Source organism: Mytilus edulis, chromosome 9, assembly GCF_963676685.1.
Source record: "Mytilus edulis chromosome 9, xbMytEdul2.2, whole genome shotgun sequence".
NCBI lineage: Eukaryota > Metazoa > Mollusca > Bivalvia > Mytilida > Mytilidae > Mytilus > Mytilus edulis.
In genome coordinates, this window is record NC_092352.1 from 42,196,307 (window position 1) to 42,216,365 (window position 20,059).

The window sequence follows — 20,059 nt, forward strand, 5'->3', positions numbered from 1 at the left end:
TGTCTCTGATGTGTCGTAGTTCTCTTATATTTGATACGTTTCCCTCAGTTTTAGTTTGTAACCCGGATTTTTTTCTCTCTATCGATTTATGAATTGTGAACAGCGGTATACTATAGTTGCCTTTATTTACAAAACGTTTGAATTTTTAAAATACAAAGGCTAATCTACATCAGGAATAGATTACAGTAGCTGTATTTAGAAAAACTTCTAGGAATTGTGGTCCTCAATGCTCTGCAACTTTGTACCTTATTTGGCCTTGTTTACCTTTTGGATTTGAGCGTCACTGAAGATTTTTTATAGACAAAATGTGCGTCTGGCGTAAATACAAAATTTAATCCTGGTATGTATGATGAGTTAATCATTAATAAATGAAAATGAAAATCCGTAAAAGAAATGTAACTTTTTAGAAAAACCGAAATCAGATTATCAAACTCAGCTCATCAAATATTAGCCTGAATGCTTGAAAATGTAAATAACCAGAAAAATACTCGTATGAATATAACAGGTGTTATCCATTTTTGATGTGTTTGAGCTTTTGAAATTGCCATCTTCTCAAGGACTTTCCGATTAGAATTTTCCCTGGTATTTTAGTTGTTTAATTTTCGCAAATGGATATTTATGAATAAAGTATACTACTACGCCATCCCTGTTATAGTAATGGATGGATCGTTGTTAAACGAAAACGTTGACATATAAATACTTCTTAATAAATTTAAGTCTAAATAAGTTAACCAATCATGACTTAAGAAAGACTGTTGATACATGTTACCGACATATGAGGTATACGAAAGTGAAACAACAATGCCAATAATCCCAATATAACATTAATCATTCTACTTGACCTAAACTAAAACATTGACAAACATTCTTACTGTAGTTATGCTGTTTGGTACTGGAAGTACAAAATAGCAAATAATTCATCTCCAATAAACCTTATGTTGATGCAATACCAATGCGCCATATTTTTGTTATAATATTTGGTCGTTAATTTCGTATTGAAATGAAAACGTGCATTGTTTTTCTTTGTGATATTACATGTGACTTTTGTGTAAATGATGACACATCTGAGTACTAATATTATGACTTGAATTGAAAAATGATACATTATATGATTAATTGACGTAAATCGGATTACATAGAATAAAAATTACGGCTGATATACACAAATGATGGATACTGATAAATACACTTTAGAGGCAAAAAAAACATTTTATTTACCAATAGTCAGATAGTTTATGTTCCATTGGTGTACCATTTTGATGATATTCAACTGCTCATAACAGACAATGAATCGGGTATTGCATGACATATGTATAAATATAGGCAACAGTAGTATACCGCTGTTCAAACTCATAAGTCCATGGACAAAAAACAAAATCGGGGTAACAAACTAAAACTGAGGGAAACGCATTAAATATAAGAGGAGAACAACGACACAACACTACAATGTAACACACACAGAAACGGGCCAAGCATCAGACAAAATTCCACGAGAATAACAAATATAACATCAAAACCAAATACATGAATTTGGGATAGACAAGTACCGTGACACGTCTTATCGCAATGTGAATTTACACTAAAGAATAAGAGAAAACAAACGACACAACGTTAAAATGTAACACACACAGAAACGAACTATAATATAACAATGGCCATATTCCTGACTTGATACAGGACATATTTAAAGGAAAAAATGGCGGATTGAACCTGGTTTTGTGGCATGCCAAACCTCCCCTTTTATAGCCATGTGAAATATAACATTAAAATGACAACTCAACACCACAGAACTACAATATAAATAAATTGGAGAATACAATTGACAAAGAAACACACGAACAACAGCCAACAAACGGCAACAAGTTGAAAATTTTAATACGCCAGAAGTGCAATTTATCCACACAAGATCTACTAGTGATGCCCAGATACAAAAGTTTGAAAGCCGAAACCAACACAAAGTCGAACAGCATCGAGGACCGAAAGATCAAAAAAGTTGTGCCAAAATCGGCCAGGGTTTTCTATTAGTTACCAGAACATCCTTATTATTTAGAATAAATTATACTTTTGCAAACAATAAATTTATAAAATTACTAAACAAAAGCTGTACATGATAGAACTGAATTATTAACTAATTACAGGAAACAACTGAAATACATTAAAATGTACCTCACCAGACATTTGCAACACAAAATGTAGACACACAAATGTATAAACTGATAACTTGTTTTGTTTTAAAATTTATAATTTACAGAAGTTGCATTTAATGCAAATTGCGGCGTCGCAGAGACTGCTTCAGATCAATGTGTAGCCACCACGGAATGCAAGAATGATAGTAAAGGAACTAAGAAATGTCTGTGTAAAGCCACCCACTATGATTCTAGAGGAACTTGCACACCGAGTAAGACTAGAAATATGAACATTTTTCTATGACTAATTATTAGTGTGTCAATTTAAAAAGACTTATGATTCGTTTTAATTGTTGTTGATGGCTTTAACCAAGGTGTCAGTAACTGCTAGTACTCTCAAATATGTACTTTATGTATTTTTTTGTTGGGATTTACAAGTACCGGTCGGTCACGTACACTCTGTGTTGAAGTTAGATGTATTTCTAATTATATTCATCTAATGTGTAAAGCCATTTACAAGTGCATTTTACAGTTTGTTCTTATACTGTACTGTTATACCACTATCTCAGGTTATGGGAGGGTTAGGTGACCGCCTATATGTTTAACCACGCAATATTCTGTATGTGTTTGTTCCAAGTCAGAATCCTGTAATTCAGTAGTTTTCTTTCGTTATTTTGTATTAAATTAAGCCATTTGTTTTGTTCTCGTTTGAATGGTTTTAAATTTGTCATTTCGGGGCCTTAATATGTGCCATGGGATTTGCTTATTGTTGAAGGACGTACGGTGACCTAAGTTTTTAATTTCTGTGCAATTTGGTCTTTTCTGGTATAGATGTATCATTGGGATCAGGCCACATCTTCATTTTTACATTTAATGTAATTTTGTCCTGAATATTTGTTTTTATTTAAGCCATGTTCCTATGAGTGAGATTTTGATTTCGATATATGTTTATATGGAAGTAACCCGGAGGCGTCCCTCAGCTGAATACAATCAAAACTTGAATCTGGAACTTGTCCTCGAACCGACAGAAGACCTCTAACAAAATTATGTTAATATCTTCTCCATTCAAGATTAATATATCAATTTAGTCTGTCATTTACATTTGTGCCTTTTTCATTTGAGGAACCAAGCCCAAATGGTTTATTCAATTCAACTCATTAGTGTAGTGTTCAGAATACGGAGGGAATGTTTTGTGATAAAGTTATTATCAATTTGTTATATTTATGTTCTGGAACATATGAGTATTTTGACCGTTCGCGTATGGTCATGACCATATGGGTATATACTCATATGGTCCGACCATATGTGTATGATCCGATTTTACGCGCATAGTCGAGGTAATTAACACATTCTATTCTTCATAAGGTATGACCCATCTAGTTTTCGCGTCATTGAAAAGGTAATTTTATCATATTTTAATAATAAAAAAGATTAACTTAATAATTTAAATCACTATTTGTCTTTACAAAAAGAAGATGTCAAAATCAAATCCACATATTGTAAAACGAGTTTTTGTTTCTTTAATTATACCGATGGTGACAGGGCGTCTAGTGACTTACCACGTTTATTGTGTAAAGCCTGTAAAGTATATGACATCACCTACAAGGACCATACTTTATTTAAGTTGTTCTGTTTATATGTTGTACTGCAGTCTTGTTACGACATTGGAGATCTAGAGCTTCTCCAAAACACCGTAGACACATCGGAGCGGCCAGAGACCTCAGTATCACTGCACGCATATGATACGGAACATTTACAAAGGATAATCTACTCGATTGACAGATTGACGTAGAATGTATGCACCTATTTAGTGTCCTGGACCAGACGTTGAATGTAATGTGTTTTTGTCTTGGATCATTGTCACAACTAATACTTTAAATGTTTTTGTTCATTTTTAATTGCAGGAATTGTTCCAGGTGTTACTTGTGCTGCAGATCAGTGTGTAACCCATGCTTCTTGTAACACTTCTTCTAAATGCCAATGCGAGACAGGTTATACTGCAACACCTACCGTCAAACCTACCATGTGTAAGTTTGAGTTCAATAGAGAAAATTAAAAATACTGGGCAATGTCGCCGTTTCATTTGTCACTTTATCTTAGTATTTCTATTATCTGTATCATATCATTAACATCAAAGTAGCCGAAATGCAAGTTTCTAGTACAAATGTTGAAATATTTCACGTCGATTTAATTCAATAAGACAATTATGTGAATAAAATCACTATTTCATAGTAGAACCACACCTAAATGTTTCGTTCGGGCATCACTTGTGAGTCTAATATAAACAGAACAAATGTCTTGCGTATAAATTCTATGACTGATGTATATTTGGAATTCAATGCGACCATTTACAAGTGCGAGGTTCAGATACCTATAAAATAGGTTTATTCCCCCATTTTCTACATGAGAAAAAGTCTGTACCAAGTCGGGAATATGGCAGTTGTTACCCATTCGGTTGATTTTTGTGAGCTTTAGATTTTGTAATTTGATTAGGTACCTTCCGTTTTTCAATTTTCCTCGAAGTTCAGTATTTTTGTTATTTTACTTTTTTGATGAGCTTTTATAGTCTTTGATTCCGTTTTAGTCAAAGTCTACGCTGGTTTTTATTGTACTAATCTTACTAAATACGTACGCTAAAATATTTTGTTTACTTAGCCAAAATGACAGGTAACATCAATACGATTACCGGTGTGGCACAACGTTTTTCTTATAGGGCGAGTATTTCTTATTCGGTCGTTTTTGTGTGTGTTGCATTGTCGTTTTGTTTTTGTTTATTGCAATTCAGTGTTTCTGTTGTTTTGTTGTTTTCCTCGTTTCCTCTTTAAGTAGATTGGTTTACCTCAGTTTTCGTTTGTTAGCCGGATTTGTTTTCTCTCAATCGATTTATGACTTTCGAACAGCGGTAGACTACTACTGCCCTTATTTGATGCTAAAAAACGACAAAATAAAAATGTTGTCTATGGCTTAAATTATCCTCACGTTCTTCTCAATCGAGGTTTTTGCGATTCATGAACAACTTTAAGGTTTTATGCACACTTAACAAGTGTATAATCAAATTACCAATACAGTTTTTGTTGCGCAAATTTTGTCAACGACACAAAACATTAATCCATTTTAGCATTTCATGTATCGAAATAGTATCATATGAGTTAGAAAAAACATTGTGTCAAGTATGTTTATTGGTTTTTTTTCAGGTAGTGGTGTAATTGAAGTCGCAACTCTGTCGTATATGTTGGTGATACCTATTTTTGTATCCATGATGTTTGTTTTACGATAAATGTTTATTCGTATAGTGTTTAGGTATTTTCGTTTTGTAGTGTTTTAATTTTCTTTATGATATCTATATTATACGTTTTAGCTTTTAAACAATCTGTTTGGTGCATAGTGGTACCCTATAATTTTATTTTTTAGTTGTTTTTTGTGTTTGCTTTTTTTAAAATTTCTTTCTTTCATTTATTTACTTCGAAAATCCGGAGGAACTATTTCAATATACATTATTTGAATGATTTATATAATATAATTAAAGTTCAAACAAGTATCATTATGTTAAGAGAAATTGGATATATTTTAAACTCATAAACAATGTATTTGTTTAAAACAATTTAAATTCATATCTATACGTGTTATTGTTGATTTTTCAAAGTGCTGGATTATATGAATAACTCTAGACTTTTATTAGGCAGCGAAAAACAATGATCATTCGTCCAGAATATTGATGTACAGATTTGTTTGTATTTTTCTGGCATCAGTATTTTGTTTTAAGTACACTTATTTGAAAAAAAAACTAACTCTTGTATGTGCGCATTTAATAGTAATAGACATTTGCGGAAGCTGTCATACACCTACGATTAGGATTACAATTACACTTACAGGTAACATTCAAATCTTGGGCCTTCTCAAAGTGTAAAATTAAACCGTCGATCTAAAACAATGTTACGATAGTATATGTTTTTCTGCAGTTGAGCCACGTTTTTTTCTGATATATATGCACAATGTGTTAACATTAATTATTGTATACGGTGTTATCCAGGTTGGTAATGCTGTAATTGTACGAAGTATCAAAGACTGAACTAACGTTCTTTTAAAAATAAATTTGATATGAGACACACAAAATATAGCAAATATCTTTGCAGTAGCTAGATTGGGACAATTGCAGAAAAAATTCAGCAATACTTTGTGTTAGGAAATAGGCAATCAACCATGAATCATGTTAGCATGTTTATTCTAAGACATACTTTCTCTCTTTTATTTTGTTTAAAAGAGAATGAGGAAATACAGCGTACGGGAGATTTTGAGCTATTTATTCTTATTTAAATTTCACTTGCCGTTCGGTATAATTTTGAAATCTTTTATTTTTCCTCAATAAGGCAAACTCTTTTTGTCAACGTTTTTGGTTTCAATAGAGAAAAAAAACTATTCCAGAAAGTAAAAAAAAAAAAAAAAAAAAAAAAAAAAAGTTGTCAACGAAATTCTTTATATCGGAAATATTTTTTAAACTGTTCTCCAAACTCAGTTGAAATGTAAGAATAGCTGTACACAAATAGTTACAACTTTGCTATCTATGTTTTCCACAGTAACAAACAAACAAGAACAAACGAGTTCCAACCTTTTTTTCTTTTACGTAATTATTATAATAGAGATCTTGGGAATCATAAAGTATGGACGTTTTTTTTTCGCAGTGTCGATAACTATCCCCTATGAACATGTGGGGCTGGTATGCTCGAAACATGCGCTTTAACCCCTGTTCCTAGACTGGTACTGTTTTCATGGAGTTGTATTATAGAGTACACTGACGACGCAGGAGTCGACCCAGCGCCATTTTCAAAAGGGGATTTCAACCCAAGATAAAAAGGGGGTGCAAATATATATCCCTATTCAAAAGCATTGATCGGAAAGAAAAGGGGTGTTCCAACCCCCGGAACAGTCCGTTATCTCTCACTGCGACGTTGTTCATTTCAACACAAAGTTTATACGCAAAGCTATTCATTTGATTGTTAGGGATAAAAAAATGCACAAGTTTAGCAGGCGAGAAGAAATTGTTAAAATCAAAATACATTTAAGTCGGCAAGGCAACAGTTGCAGATACAAAGTTGTAATCGTGCATAACAAAAACGACACCAACATTACTATTTCAAATGAAACAGTTTATTGTAGAGTGGCCTCTGAACAATTTTTTGCTGGTTTTCGTATATTAACCATTGCATTAAAAGTACCCTGTTTAGCAGGGAAAGTCTATTGCTCCTGCTGGTAATATAATATATCATATGTTTATCTACACCTTCGGTCCTTATAAATTCTTGTCTTCAAATATTCGGTTTTGTGTGGTCCTGACGGTTAATTCAAAAAAGCGCTTCGAACACAAGAAATTTTAACGTGTTGCTTACATCTTTTTTAATAAAAAAAGTAAAATCACAAAAATACTGAACCAAGAGAAAAATCAATTTGGAAAGTCCATAATCACACGGCAATTTCAAACAACAAAACGCATCAAAAACGAATGGACAAGAACTGTCATATTCCTGACTTGGTAAAGGCATTTTCAAATGTAGAAAATGGTGGATTAAACCTGGTTTTATAGCGCTAACCCTCCCTCTCACTTTGATGACAGTCTCATCAAATTCCGTTATATTTACATTGATGCGTTAACTAAACAGACACAATAAATAAATAGTCAAAATATGGGTACATCAGTCATCATCGTATTTTAAAATGGCCAATTTAACAGAACACAAAAACATCTATATACAAACAAATTCATTGATTTGTGCGTCTGACGTCAGAAAATTTTATACGTTAAACAGCATTTGCTATTTTGTATCTCTATTGTTGGTTTGTTTTTGTATTTTGAGATAAGCCATTGTTTTTGTCACCTGTAATCGTAAGTCTAAAGTGTAATCCAAGGTATAGACCTAGTTTCCGCAAATGTCTAATAACACTTTATGATTCTTGTAAGTAAACAAGCTATACTATGTCTTCGCTCACTGTATAATTATCAAAATTAACAGTCCTGGCAAACATGACTCTCTATCTAATATTTGTCTTATTCTCTGTTTGACAAAATCGAAGAGCTAAATAACAAGTAAAGCAGCAGTTGAGAGGTGTAATTCATTAAAAGATTTAAAATACTTCTCGTGTTTGTACATGTATAGGTCATGTACGCATGTAAATGAAGATTGTAATTGCAATATTATATCAAAATAGAAAAAACAATAGAAAAACGTTTATTAACTTTTTTCTGCTTTTATGAAATGTAATATATACTTAAAAAAAGGGAAGTAAATTCTAACCAAAATTACTTAAAGTAGAAAAACCATGATTAAAAGATAAATATGAAAAAGAACCAGCAGTAAAAGGACACTACAAAGAAGCTTAATGAAATAAACAAAAAGAAGGCCGAAAATCATTGTCTTTTCGAATTCATTAGTATACTCCTATTCAAAACAAAGCCATTTCAATGCAATTTTTTTTTATTCCCGAGTGATTGTGCTCACGTCATTGAATAAGTCATGAAATAATTTGTTTGTCTTTAACCAAAAATATAGAAAAAACATATGAACTGGAAATAAGCCGTAAGCCAAAAAGAAGGTTTGTTAAACTGTACAATGACTAATAGTTACTAACATCTACGTCATGAAATGTCTGATAGATATTTTCTAATTGGAAATCATACCACATCCATGTTTGAAAAAATTAAATTAACAACCTCAGAGCAAAACAAATATACTTTTTGCTCAATATAAGGACAAAAATACAAAAAATTACCACAGCACAATAAAACAATACCGGGATGTATAAGTACCAAGTCACGTCAAACGAATAAATAAATAATACCAAATATAGACAAAACCTTAAAAGAATTAATAAACAAAGACAAATAAAAACATCATAAAACACGTTTTTAAGATGATAAACAACGTCAGTACCTAGAATAAAATTGAGAATGGAAATGGGGAATGTGCCAAAGAGACAACAACCCGACCATAGAAAAAAACAACAGCAGAAGGTCACCAACAGGTCTTCAATGTAGCGAGAAATTCCCGCACCCTGAGGCGTCCTTCATCTGGCCCCTAAACAAATATATACTAGTTCAGTGATAATGAACGCCATACTAATTTCCAAATTGTACACAAGAAACTAAAATTAAAATAATACAAGACTAACAAAGGCCAGAGGCTCCTGACTTGGGACAGGCGCAAAAATGCGGCGGGGTTAAACATGTTTGTGAGATCTCAACCCTCCCCTTATACCTCTAGCCAATCCATACTTAAGGACCTTCGTGTAATATTTGTGAAGTTGATACGGATATTTATCAACAAGGTCTTGCTATCTTTCGCTGAACTTTTCATTAAGTGAAGAATATTTTATTCGTTTGTTCAATATTAACAAAATATGCCGTTTTGTATCCAAAAGAAATAAATTTATAGCGCCCTTAATTTGATCTAGAAATCTATATCTCATTTACAATTTCGTAAATATAATTCATCGTCTTGACATCTTATACAGTGAAACCTGGGTATACCGAATCCTGATAAAACCGAATTTCAGTTTAAACCGAACAATTTTCAAAGTCCCACAAATTTCCCTATCAATTAACGTTAATCTAACCTGAAAAAAACGAACCCCTTCAACACCGAATTCCGAACGCTTTTTGAAGGCTCGTTAGTAAATATGTATTTAAAAAAAATTAACTGTCAAAATCGATCGATAGCAATCAAAACAAAAAAGTATTTTTAATTATTTCATGATTTAATTAAACAAACAGATGACAGAGTATCCCCAAGGGTATTTGAGTTTACTGAATTGGTGACTTGTTATTACAAACTAATTAACATGTTTGTGTCTATATGTATTCAGTGATCAAATGATTTTTTTTTGTAAAGAAGCGTTAAACTGGTCCGCTGCCCCTATCGCCAAAAAGGACAAGAATGGACCTTTCCCTTAGATCAATTAAATGCACGTTATTCAAATATTTACGGCCGCAAACTCGTAACTGCCATTCAGTAGCTAAATTGTTTAATAATTTATTAACTAATAGTTTTAAAGCGTTTCACTGGATTAAGAAGTCGTACCACACAACAAGGTCAACGACATTCAAATAATATTTACGGGATGCCGGATTTTCTTTAGAGGCCCTATACATATCCAAATGCTCCTGCAGACTCTCATTTGCTATTTATCAACGATAAAGTTCGAGAATAAACTGGACCCCTGCTGTTGTTTCGCTCTTATCTTGTGGCAAAGTATCAATCAGCGGGTGGCCAGTTTAGTCCGAGAACTCGTGTGTACAGATAATTGAAAATGACGATCTCGATTCAACTACAGAATCGTAATTTGGCAGTGACTGAGAATCTGAATTGGTCAGTGAATTAACGGATGAAAAAATAATTATATTAAGCAAAATCGCTTCACATCGGACATCATTGAACGATTGATACCTTTACTCAACAAGGAGCTTGATTGCCGGAGTGGCGTTTGATTAATATATAAAAAGGGACAATACGTCTATCTTCATCTACCTAGATTTTTACATTTACATCCAAATCATCATGAAAATAAATTGTCGTCTGTGTGTTACCTATCGTCCCTTGTCAGTATTAGGTGTCAAAATTATTTTGGTGTCGACTTTCGTTTACCTCTTCAATCCGAACACCTGTGAAAACCGAACAAAACGCAAAGTCCCGTGGGTGTTCGGTTTGGACAGGTTTCACTGTACCTTAATGTATCTCACATTCCGTCTTTTATGGCTATATTCTATACTCAGCACACATATATCGTCATGGACCTTAACAAACCAACCAAGCCTCCAATAAACAAAAACAAAAATAAAAAATAACAAGAAGATACTGAACTCCGAGGAAAATTCAAAACGGAAAGTCACTAATCAAATGGCAAAATCAAAAGCTCAAACACATCAAACGAATGGATAACAACTGCGCTATTCCTGACTTGGTACAGGCATTTTCATACGTAGAAATTGGTTGAATGAACCTGGTTTTATGGCTAGCTAACCCGCACACAATTGTATGACAGTCGCATCAAAATTCCTTTATATTGACAACGATGTGTGAAAAAAATCAAACAGACATTATAAATGAATTTGTCAAAAATACAGCAGTCAACATTGTGCTATAATCCTAGTCACTTAAAAACATACAAACATGTAACAAAGAAGCACAACATGGCATACAGACCAAGCATATAAGTAAAAATTAAAAAATTAAATAACACAATGACAGGATGTATAGGTTTCAATAGCCAGATTTATCCAGAAGGAATATATCCTTTGTTTTTTGAGTCTATGTTTACTCCTTGGTTTTGATTGTTATTGTCTTATCCAGAAGGAATATAGTTATAAAACTTTTGTCAAAGTATCATACATTGTATTTTTAAAAATAATATTGATTCACTTATAGGGGTTTCGCTTCGGAAAATACACATGTGTTCTAAAACCAGTTGTTGGCATGATAAGGTTTATGTTTTTTCTGGAATAATTTGTCTATGTTTTGTTTATTTCTATGAAAAAATTTTGGAGAAGAAAAGTAAATTGAAATAAAAAATTAAAATGAAAGAAATCCTAAAAACTTGTCAGAAACATCAAAAACAAGTAAATAATTTGAATGAATTAAAAAGAAAATTTGTCATCAGTGGGTTGCTCTGCATATCACTGCATTTATATAGTACTTGAATCAAGGCAGATGAAAAGTAAAAAAAATAACCACCCAGATTATAGGTTTCAAGTCAATCAAAAAACTAAGTTATCATGTATTTGTGTAATTGTTCTTCAGTATGAACACAGACAGTGCCAGCTATTCCATTCTCTACCAAACCGTTCTTGTTTTTGTTTAGAAATAGAGGCTGTTTTTTTTCAATACGGCCCATGTCATTTAACTTTCGTTTGAGTGCCTGTAGTAATAAAACTTTTTGTGTATAGTTTCTGGTTGTATATTACAAAAAAGTACAAAGAGGGCTTTGTACAATGTTGACAGTACCCCTATTTTTGACATTTTAAATATTAATGTTTGTTTTGTTCACACATCGTTGTCAATACAATGAAATTTGATGCGACTCTCATGCTAGTGAGACTCTGAACCGCGATGGTCACCCTAAGGTGCGATGGTTTGACGCTGAAGTGCGTTTTTATCACGCTGGAGTGCGATGGTGGCATTGTGACGCTATCTTGTTGATAGTAACACCGAGGTGCGATAGTGATCACGCTGAAGTGCGATGTTTTATACATACTATATTGTCAATGCTTTTCATACATCCATGTAAAAGACAATTTGTATGTAAGAAGCAGTTTTCAAAGTTTTTAAGAGGGGGGGGGGGGGGGTCCTACAAAATTAAATAACAACAGCAAACGGGGAGGATTGGTGAAAGTTAATTTTATCATTACGGTAAACTACGATCTAATAAGAGGAACAAAGTAAAGTAAATTATGGACGGGCATAGCAAATAATGAATGTAGATTTATATAAAGTAATAAACTATAAACAAAATCTATATATATATACTTCTTAAAAAAATCTGTATAATTTAAAACTTGCCATCATGCGTTTGATAGAACATTGCACATCACCGAACGGACCATCGCACTTCAGCGTGACCATCGCACCTCTGAGTCCTACATGTGTACAGTGGTTTTTGGTTGTATATTAAAAAAAAGTACAATGTTGACTGTACCCCTATTTTGGACATTTTAAATATTATGTCTGATTATTTTGTTCACACATCGTTGTCAATACAATGACATTTGATGCGACTTCATGCTAGTGAGAGGTTTAGCTAACTATAAAACTAAGTTAAACCCAACATTTTCTACATAAGAAAATGCCTGTACCAGGTCAGGAATATGGCAGTTGATATTCATTCGCTTGATGTAATTTAGCTTTTGATTTTGCCATTTGATTAGGGACTTTCCGTTTTGAATTTTGTTGAACGACGTACAATAGTGTACACTGACGATTTGTCATTTTGACCTGATAAAACACATCTAATATTACAGAAGTTTGAAACAAAACATTTTTAATCATTTCAATGTTCACAGTCAAAATTGTAGCTACATTTTCTTTTTTTGTGTACAATTTTCTTTAACATGAACAAAACATTGATAACAAAGGCTCGCAAATTTGATTATAATAGACTACATTGACAGGTTATGCAGGACAAACAGGTGCACAGGCTCTTTATGAGGGAGAGAAAATGTGAATATATACCCGTTTTGCATTGGAACCTATATAGACAAATGACGATTGTAATGCAAAGTCATTGTTTAAATTTTTAATATGCGATGGTAGTAAAACACAGAGGAATTAAACACTTATCACAAAACAATAAATAGCTGAACACTGTGACGACAAACGAATATGTTTTACTTCGTTACGTTGCATTCCAACTGTCGAAGTGGTTTGTTGTAAATATCCAAATCATTTATTTTTATACAATGTATTAGGATCACATCTCATCCTTAAATTATAAATCCCGCTTCATTTGATTGAATCAATGCTATAACTTAGGTGACTTAGAGTGATATGGGGTGCGTATGAGAAATATAAAGAGGTTTTGGCATGGTGGACCCCCGTGTTTGAATTAGCTACTGATTTAGGATTTTAAGTTACTGGCTGAAAATGACAGAATTGCATTAACTAGTACAAGATGAAAGGATTTTGAATTGTATGGTTTACGTCGCTGTCATTATTGTAGTGTAACTTAATCACCCGTACTTCATGTATCAAATTTATAAAAGCCGTTAAGTTTTCGATTGAATATACTCCAGGTAAAAATCACTTTCTTTAGATAAACAAAATTTGCCTCGTCGAGATCTGAAATCGCTTTTTACAGTTTGTCAATATATTTCTTCTTTGCAATTTAAATCTCACTTCAAATATTTAAGCCGGTTATTCAAAAACGAATAAATTACTATGTCATTGTGGTCGTATTCGGTCATTCCGCGTTTTCACTTTTTTTAATTTTTATAAGCCAAAATCTCGATAACACAAAAATTATCAATGTCAGTAACCACAGACGACTAATAGTATTCTGCAAATGGATTTAAAGTCAAATATATAACTTGGAAGTCATCTGTTGAGCATTCAAGGACATTCTTGTGAACTCATTTTCCATAGCTATGCTTAAAATGTTTCATGGTGAAAGGTGTCATTAGAAAATACGTTTATTGTCAAAGCTCACTCATAATAGATTAACGTTCATTTACTTATCAGTCAGTTGGCGCAAATGTGTTATGTGGTTACCACCCTTTGATTATGATCGAGACCAATGTGCAAAACAAATCCCGCTTTATACAACTTGACAAACTGTTTAAGGTAAACATGTGTTAGAAATGGTGTAGTGTAATAACATAATTGTATAATGAATGAAAGAAAAAGAGATCACAACGCACCATTTCGAAATTGTTCGTACAGAAAACCCGTTTACAAGGCAGCTGATCTCTTCGGATACTAGTTACAAGCAACAGAGATCATCAAATGAAAGTTGCTGAAACACGCTATAGAAATTTCAAAGCGCCCAACATGTACGTGTTTAAAATAACCTAAAATCATTACGCGAAGAAAAAATTTAAAACAAATAAATATACAATTGAAACAAACAAACATTCAAAGTTAGATTAGATAAAATGTAAGAAATACCTCTACATAGATCTTCCTATATTTGTGAACTTAAAGCTAAGATCTTGTTTGCTAATTTGTAAACGCTTAACAATCAAGATATTGACCAAAAAGAAGCAATTTTTTGGATGGCAACTATCATCTTCTAAAATCTAACAAATGTAACGCAATTAAGTTAGATGGACTAGGGTTTCAATATTCAATGTTCAATGGTTCGAAACATGAAAATTGAGTTGAAGAGTACGAAATATGAAAATACATGTAAGATAAGGGTACATTCAAATTGTCCCCAGAATAATATTGTTTACTATCATATCTTAAGTTGAACTGCGATGAACGGCATAGTCTTTCAATGTTCATTCTTCAAATGATTTGAGGAGAACATAATTCTAAAGCTTGAATAGATAAAATTTAAATACATATCGATATCATAATAAATATCTTTACAAAGAAAGCTTAAGTAAACGATAACCTTTTTGTTTACATAAAAAATTATATGGTTTAAATAATGTTTCTAGCGTGTTTTATTTAGTTGCATTTAAAGCATATCTATGATCCTTTAATTCATTCGTCTGTGATATGAAAGATATAAAATCAAGTAAAGCCTTAATATATTACGGATAAAAGACATTCAGTGTATTAATTTAAAATCCTAATATTTATTTTCTGTCAATAACATCAAAATAAGAGAATACAACGGCACTTGGCGTATTGATTACTGTCAAAACACGATCAAAATTGGTGCGGGATCTATCTTGTAAAGTTTTGTACGGAGAATAGAATTTAAAATATTTCAAACGTTTTTATAACAGAAAAAAATATACAGGCGATATATCAGTAGTATGAAAGCAATTATATTTCCCAACTGAAAAATGCAAACATCACTATTATACAATGTGGACCAGTTATCAGATTTAAGAGGTCTATCTATTAAATTTTAGGATCTTTTGCGATACAAGTCATATAAAGTAAACAATCAAATACTTGTCCTATATGATACCTTTTGAAATACAGACTATATTTCCGGCAAATTCTGTTTTTATATAATTTCAATATGAAAAATTTAATAGTCAAACTACATCGAAACTCATTTCTGTTCAATAGAGGCATTTCTCAAAAATTTAGAAATGAAGGAATCGATATTTTGATCATGAAAACACATGCAAGTACATATAATTATAAGTGTGTGGGAGGGTTGTTTGAAATGCATATACTAGTATAAATGTTTACTGGGAATCGCGATAATACTCTGAACTAAAGAGATAACGCTGAAGTGCTATGGTCTTTATAAACTGTACTAAGCATAAAAAGAGACGTTATTTGTCTGTAAAATCATCTAGATATCTAAAAAATAAAATAATATAACTGATAAGCTGATAGAATAGTTTGCTTACATCATTTCAAAGAGAGCAATAACAAGTTTTCTCCTATGGAAACAATATCGCTCATTTTCGGACAGTTTTAGCAGTACATGTACAAAATTCAAGTTAACATGTCAATACCGTGTTTGACCATCTTTTGCATCTATGACTGTCTGAAACCTACGTCGCAAACTTTACTAAAATTGTCCGTTTATAAATTTTGAAATTATTCAACAAACTCAGGCAAAGTTGGCTTTAGATGAATTTGGCTATTTATTTTACGTATTTTTGACATATATATATATATGTAGCTCTTAAGCGGTTTCGGTACTTATACATCTTCGGATTTCAAATGTTTGGCTTTGAGCGTTCCTGATGAATGTAAATCCAGAAAAGTACTTCGGACGCAAGAAATTATTAAACGTGTTGTTTTCAATTTTTTACATCACTGGGTCGATACCTCTGCTGGTGGACTATCAGTCCCCGAGGGTATCATCAGCTCAGTAGTCAGTACTTAGGTACTGACCTTATTAAACAAACTTTACTAAACTTGTCCGCTTATAAATTTTGAAATTATTAAGAAACTAAGGTTTCAACTCCCTCAGGCAAAGTTGCCTTTAGATGAATTAAGCTATTTATTTTACGTATGTTTGACACATACAAATATAGCTCTTCAACGGTTTCGGTACTTATACATCTTCGGATTTCAAATGTTTGGCTTTGAGCGTTCCTGATGAAGGTAAATCCAGAAAAGCGCTTCGGACGCAAGACATTATTAAAAGTGTTTCAATTTTTTACAAATTAAGACATGATATACGATAAAAGCTCTCGAGGTTCCTGACTAAGCACAGACACCTTATGTGTGACGGGTGTATTTTAGTCTATATTGTTTTTCATACTGATGCGATATAACGAATTCAGTATTACGCAATCGATACAATACAGACCAACATATTCAATATATTACATGCAAGTCATTTTCTAAAAGCTTTTCAAATATCATTTCGACATAGTAAACAAATAATGTTTGTTTTTGTGTAACTTATTAATCAAATTGGATTCGGGCGAGTGTTTTAGTTCTTTATGCTTTCGCGCTTATGAATAAACTTCGGTTGTTTTTAAACTCTTCATACTGTGATGTAGTAAATTATTCGTATCTAATTTAATAAACAATTTTGCTAAATTCCTTTGGATACTAATGATAAACTAGGAGACATTAAACCCATCCATTATATTCAACTTGAACTTTATACTTGATGCAAAGTGGGTTTTATTCTGAAATTTAAAGGACACACGTTTAAGGGTCTCTAGCCAATATATTATTTCATTTTAAAAATTTCTACTCCGAAGGGTAAGCGGATCCAGCTGCAAATGATGCACTGTCGTCTTGCTCATGTAGTAAAAACCCGGTAATAACTTTAACTGGGTAGTTCAAATTTGTGAAAATGAAACGGTATTGTCGTTCCGACATTCGGAACATATCCGCTATCAACTGTGAAACGGATATATCATAACGGGCAATTAACTTGTAATGGCGTCAGTAAAGGGATGGGATGATTTGGAACTTTAACCTTTTGGTTTATTAGGTTCCTTGTGAGCAGAAACCCTCTTACAAAAAATCATGTTAGGCACTACAGTCCCTGGAATATTGTATAAAGAGGCTCAACTGAGATATATACTTGCGTACTTCATATGCATGCGACCAAGTGGACAAGAATTTATAAGAAAAATGTACATTGTATTTCAGGTCAAGAGTTTTTTAAGCCAATAAGAACCACCAAAGCAATAAGCGAATATAACAAAATCGATGACACTACTAGATGACCTATAATGGAAAAAAGGGAATCCAAGATAAGGTATACACATTTAAATCATGACATTTATTTGCAATTAGTTTTGTCGTTTATCTTTTTGGTTATGACTATGCGTAAAAGATCGAACAGTTGTATGATACATGAAGCTAATAAATTACACAGTAACCATGTTTTTGCAACTATTTTATGGGGTTCGTGTTGTTTATTCTTTAGTTTTCTATGTTGTGTCATGTGTACTATTGTTTGTCTGTTTGTCTTTTTCACTTTTAGCCATGGCGTTGTCAGCTTGATATAGATTTATGAGTTTGACTGTCCCTTTGGTATCTTTCGTCCCTCTTTTTTAATCGAAAATCAATGCATTTAATTTTAATGATACTTTAACCAATCTACATTACTAAGAGATGTGCTAATTTTATCAATAAGGATTCGAAATGAAAATTAAAGTTGTTCAATTAATGTATAAGTCAACACAAAAAGTCGTACACGAGAACTTTAACCAAACTGTACACACATTATAGTTTGCTTCATTTATTGAACATATCATTGAAGGATTGATGTTTCTGCGAAAACTGTGTACCTCTTGGTAAATGAAAAACACTTCTTCAATATATGCTCACACTGTCCTGTTGGTTTGTCATTTCCTACGAGAGGAATTCTCTGTATGTTTTTAATGGAAGTCTTATAGAAATCATTAATATCCTTATATCCCTAAAATATTTGCGACTGAACGTTAAAAACCATGCAATCATCAATTATAACAGCCGATCTTTTTATGTCAATTACATGTATAATATGCTCCTACTAACAATCAATAATTGAAACATCAATTTCATTTATCAAGCAACCAGTTTATTAAATAATCAACAAATTTTCTAAATCAATCAACCAGTTCATAAACCAATCAACCCATTCATGAATCAATCAATCATTCCCTGAATTAATCAACCAGTTCAATAATCATTCCAAGAGGCAATGACCTAATTAATGAATCAATCACATACTTTAGTAAATCAACTATCCCGATCTTGTATTGTTTTGTACTGTATTCATTTCAGGTAATGTTTTCATTTTAGTGGTACAATGTGTATTTAGCATTGTCATAACACATGAGGTTTATATAGCCACAACTCTAGGATCAACTCACATTCGTTTTCTTCAAATGTCCTGTACCAAGTCAGGAATATGGTAGTTGTTATCTAATAGTTAGTTTTTATGTATGTTGAATTCTCGTTTGATTTTGTTGCACTTCAGGGTTTTGCTGTTGTATCGATGAAAGACTAAGACAAAAAAAATTCCGAGAATTATAGTTTACAATATTGTTTTCATAATCGCACTACAATATAGTACACAAAAAAGTGTACGACGAAGGCTATGAAAGTACAATAAGGAAATGTTCCACGATTGAAAAAAAAACCTGTCAATAAACAAAATGACATTTGTGGTTTTATGGGAGCATACTGAAGAGATTTAAAAAAAAAAGAGACACTAATTCATGCATACACTTAACAATATCTAAAAGTATATGGATGTAAGATATATTTGTATTTCAATAGATTTGCCATATACAAGAATAATATTATAATGAAATTTATCTAAATGACGTAACACTAAATAAAAAAAAAAACTATAACTTACAAAAATTAAGCAAACATATATTTACTCTTGTTATTGTTTTTCAAAAATAATAAGTGGTCTATCTTTACATCAATCACAAGTATCATCGTTTGTTGTTTTAATTGCAATCAAATTCTTTTTGTTAGAATTGTTTAGAATGGAATATGACAGTTGATATCCATTAGTTTTTTTGGTTTGAGCTTTTGATTTTGCCATTTGATTAGGGACTTTCCGTTTTGAAATTCCTCCTAGTTCAGTATTTTTGTGATTTTACTTTTTGTTAACATACAAATCAACTTTGAGCGAAAATATTCAAGTATACACAATGTCAAACCATATTCTAAAAATCTGTTTGATCTTAATTTAATGTATAGGTAAATCAATTGTAATCCCTGACATTTTTTTTATTGTAAAAATGGTTATTAAGTGTAACTTTGAAATCAGTATTATTCATAGTATGAGCTGCGTCTGATAGAATCCATCTCATGCAAGTGCATGTATACATGTAGGTATACGAAGAG

The 20,059-nt window shown here is 32.2% G+C and overlaps 1 protein-coding gene across 1 annotated transcript in view; it reads left to right on the plus strand.

Moving 5' to 3' along the window:
- The first annotated feature begins 3,400 nt into the window (after positions 1 to 3,400).
- The window catches only part of LOC139489973 (uncharacterized), a 34,229-nt gene continuing 17,570 nt past the window's right edge, over positions 3,401 to 20,059 (plus strand). Inside the window, exons 1-3 of the mRNA XM_071276825.1 lie at positions 3,401 to 3,404; positions 4,031 to 4,153; positions 5,321 to 5,376. Of these exons, the coding sequence (XP_071132926.1) occupies positions 3,401 to 3,404; positions 4,031 to 4,153; positions 5,321 to 5,376 (183 nt within the window). The remainder of the gene's footprint in view (positions 3,405 to 4,030; positions 4,154 to 5,320; positions 5,377 to 20,059) is intronic.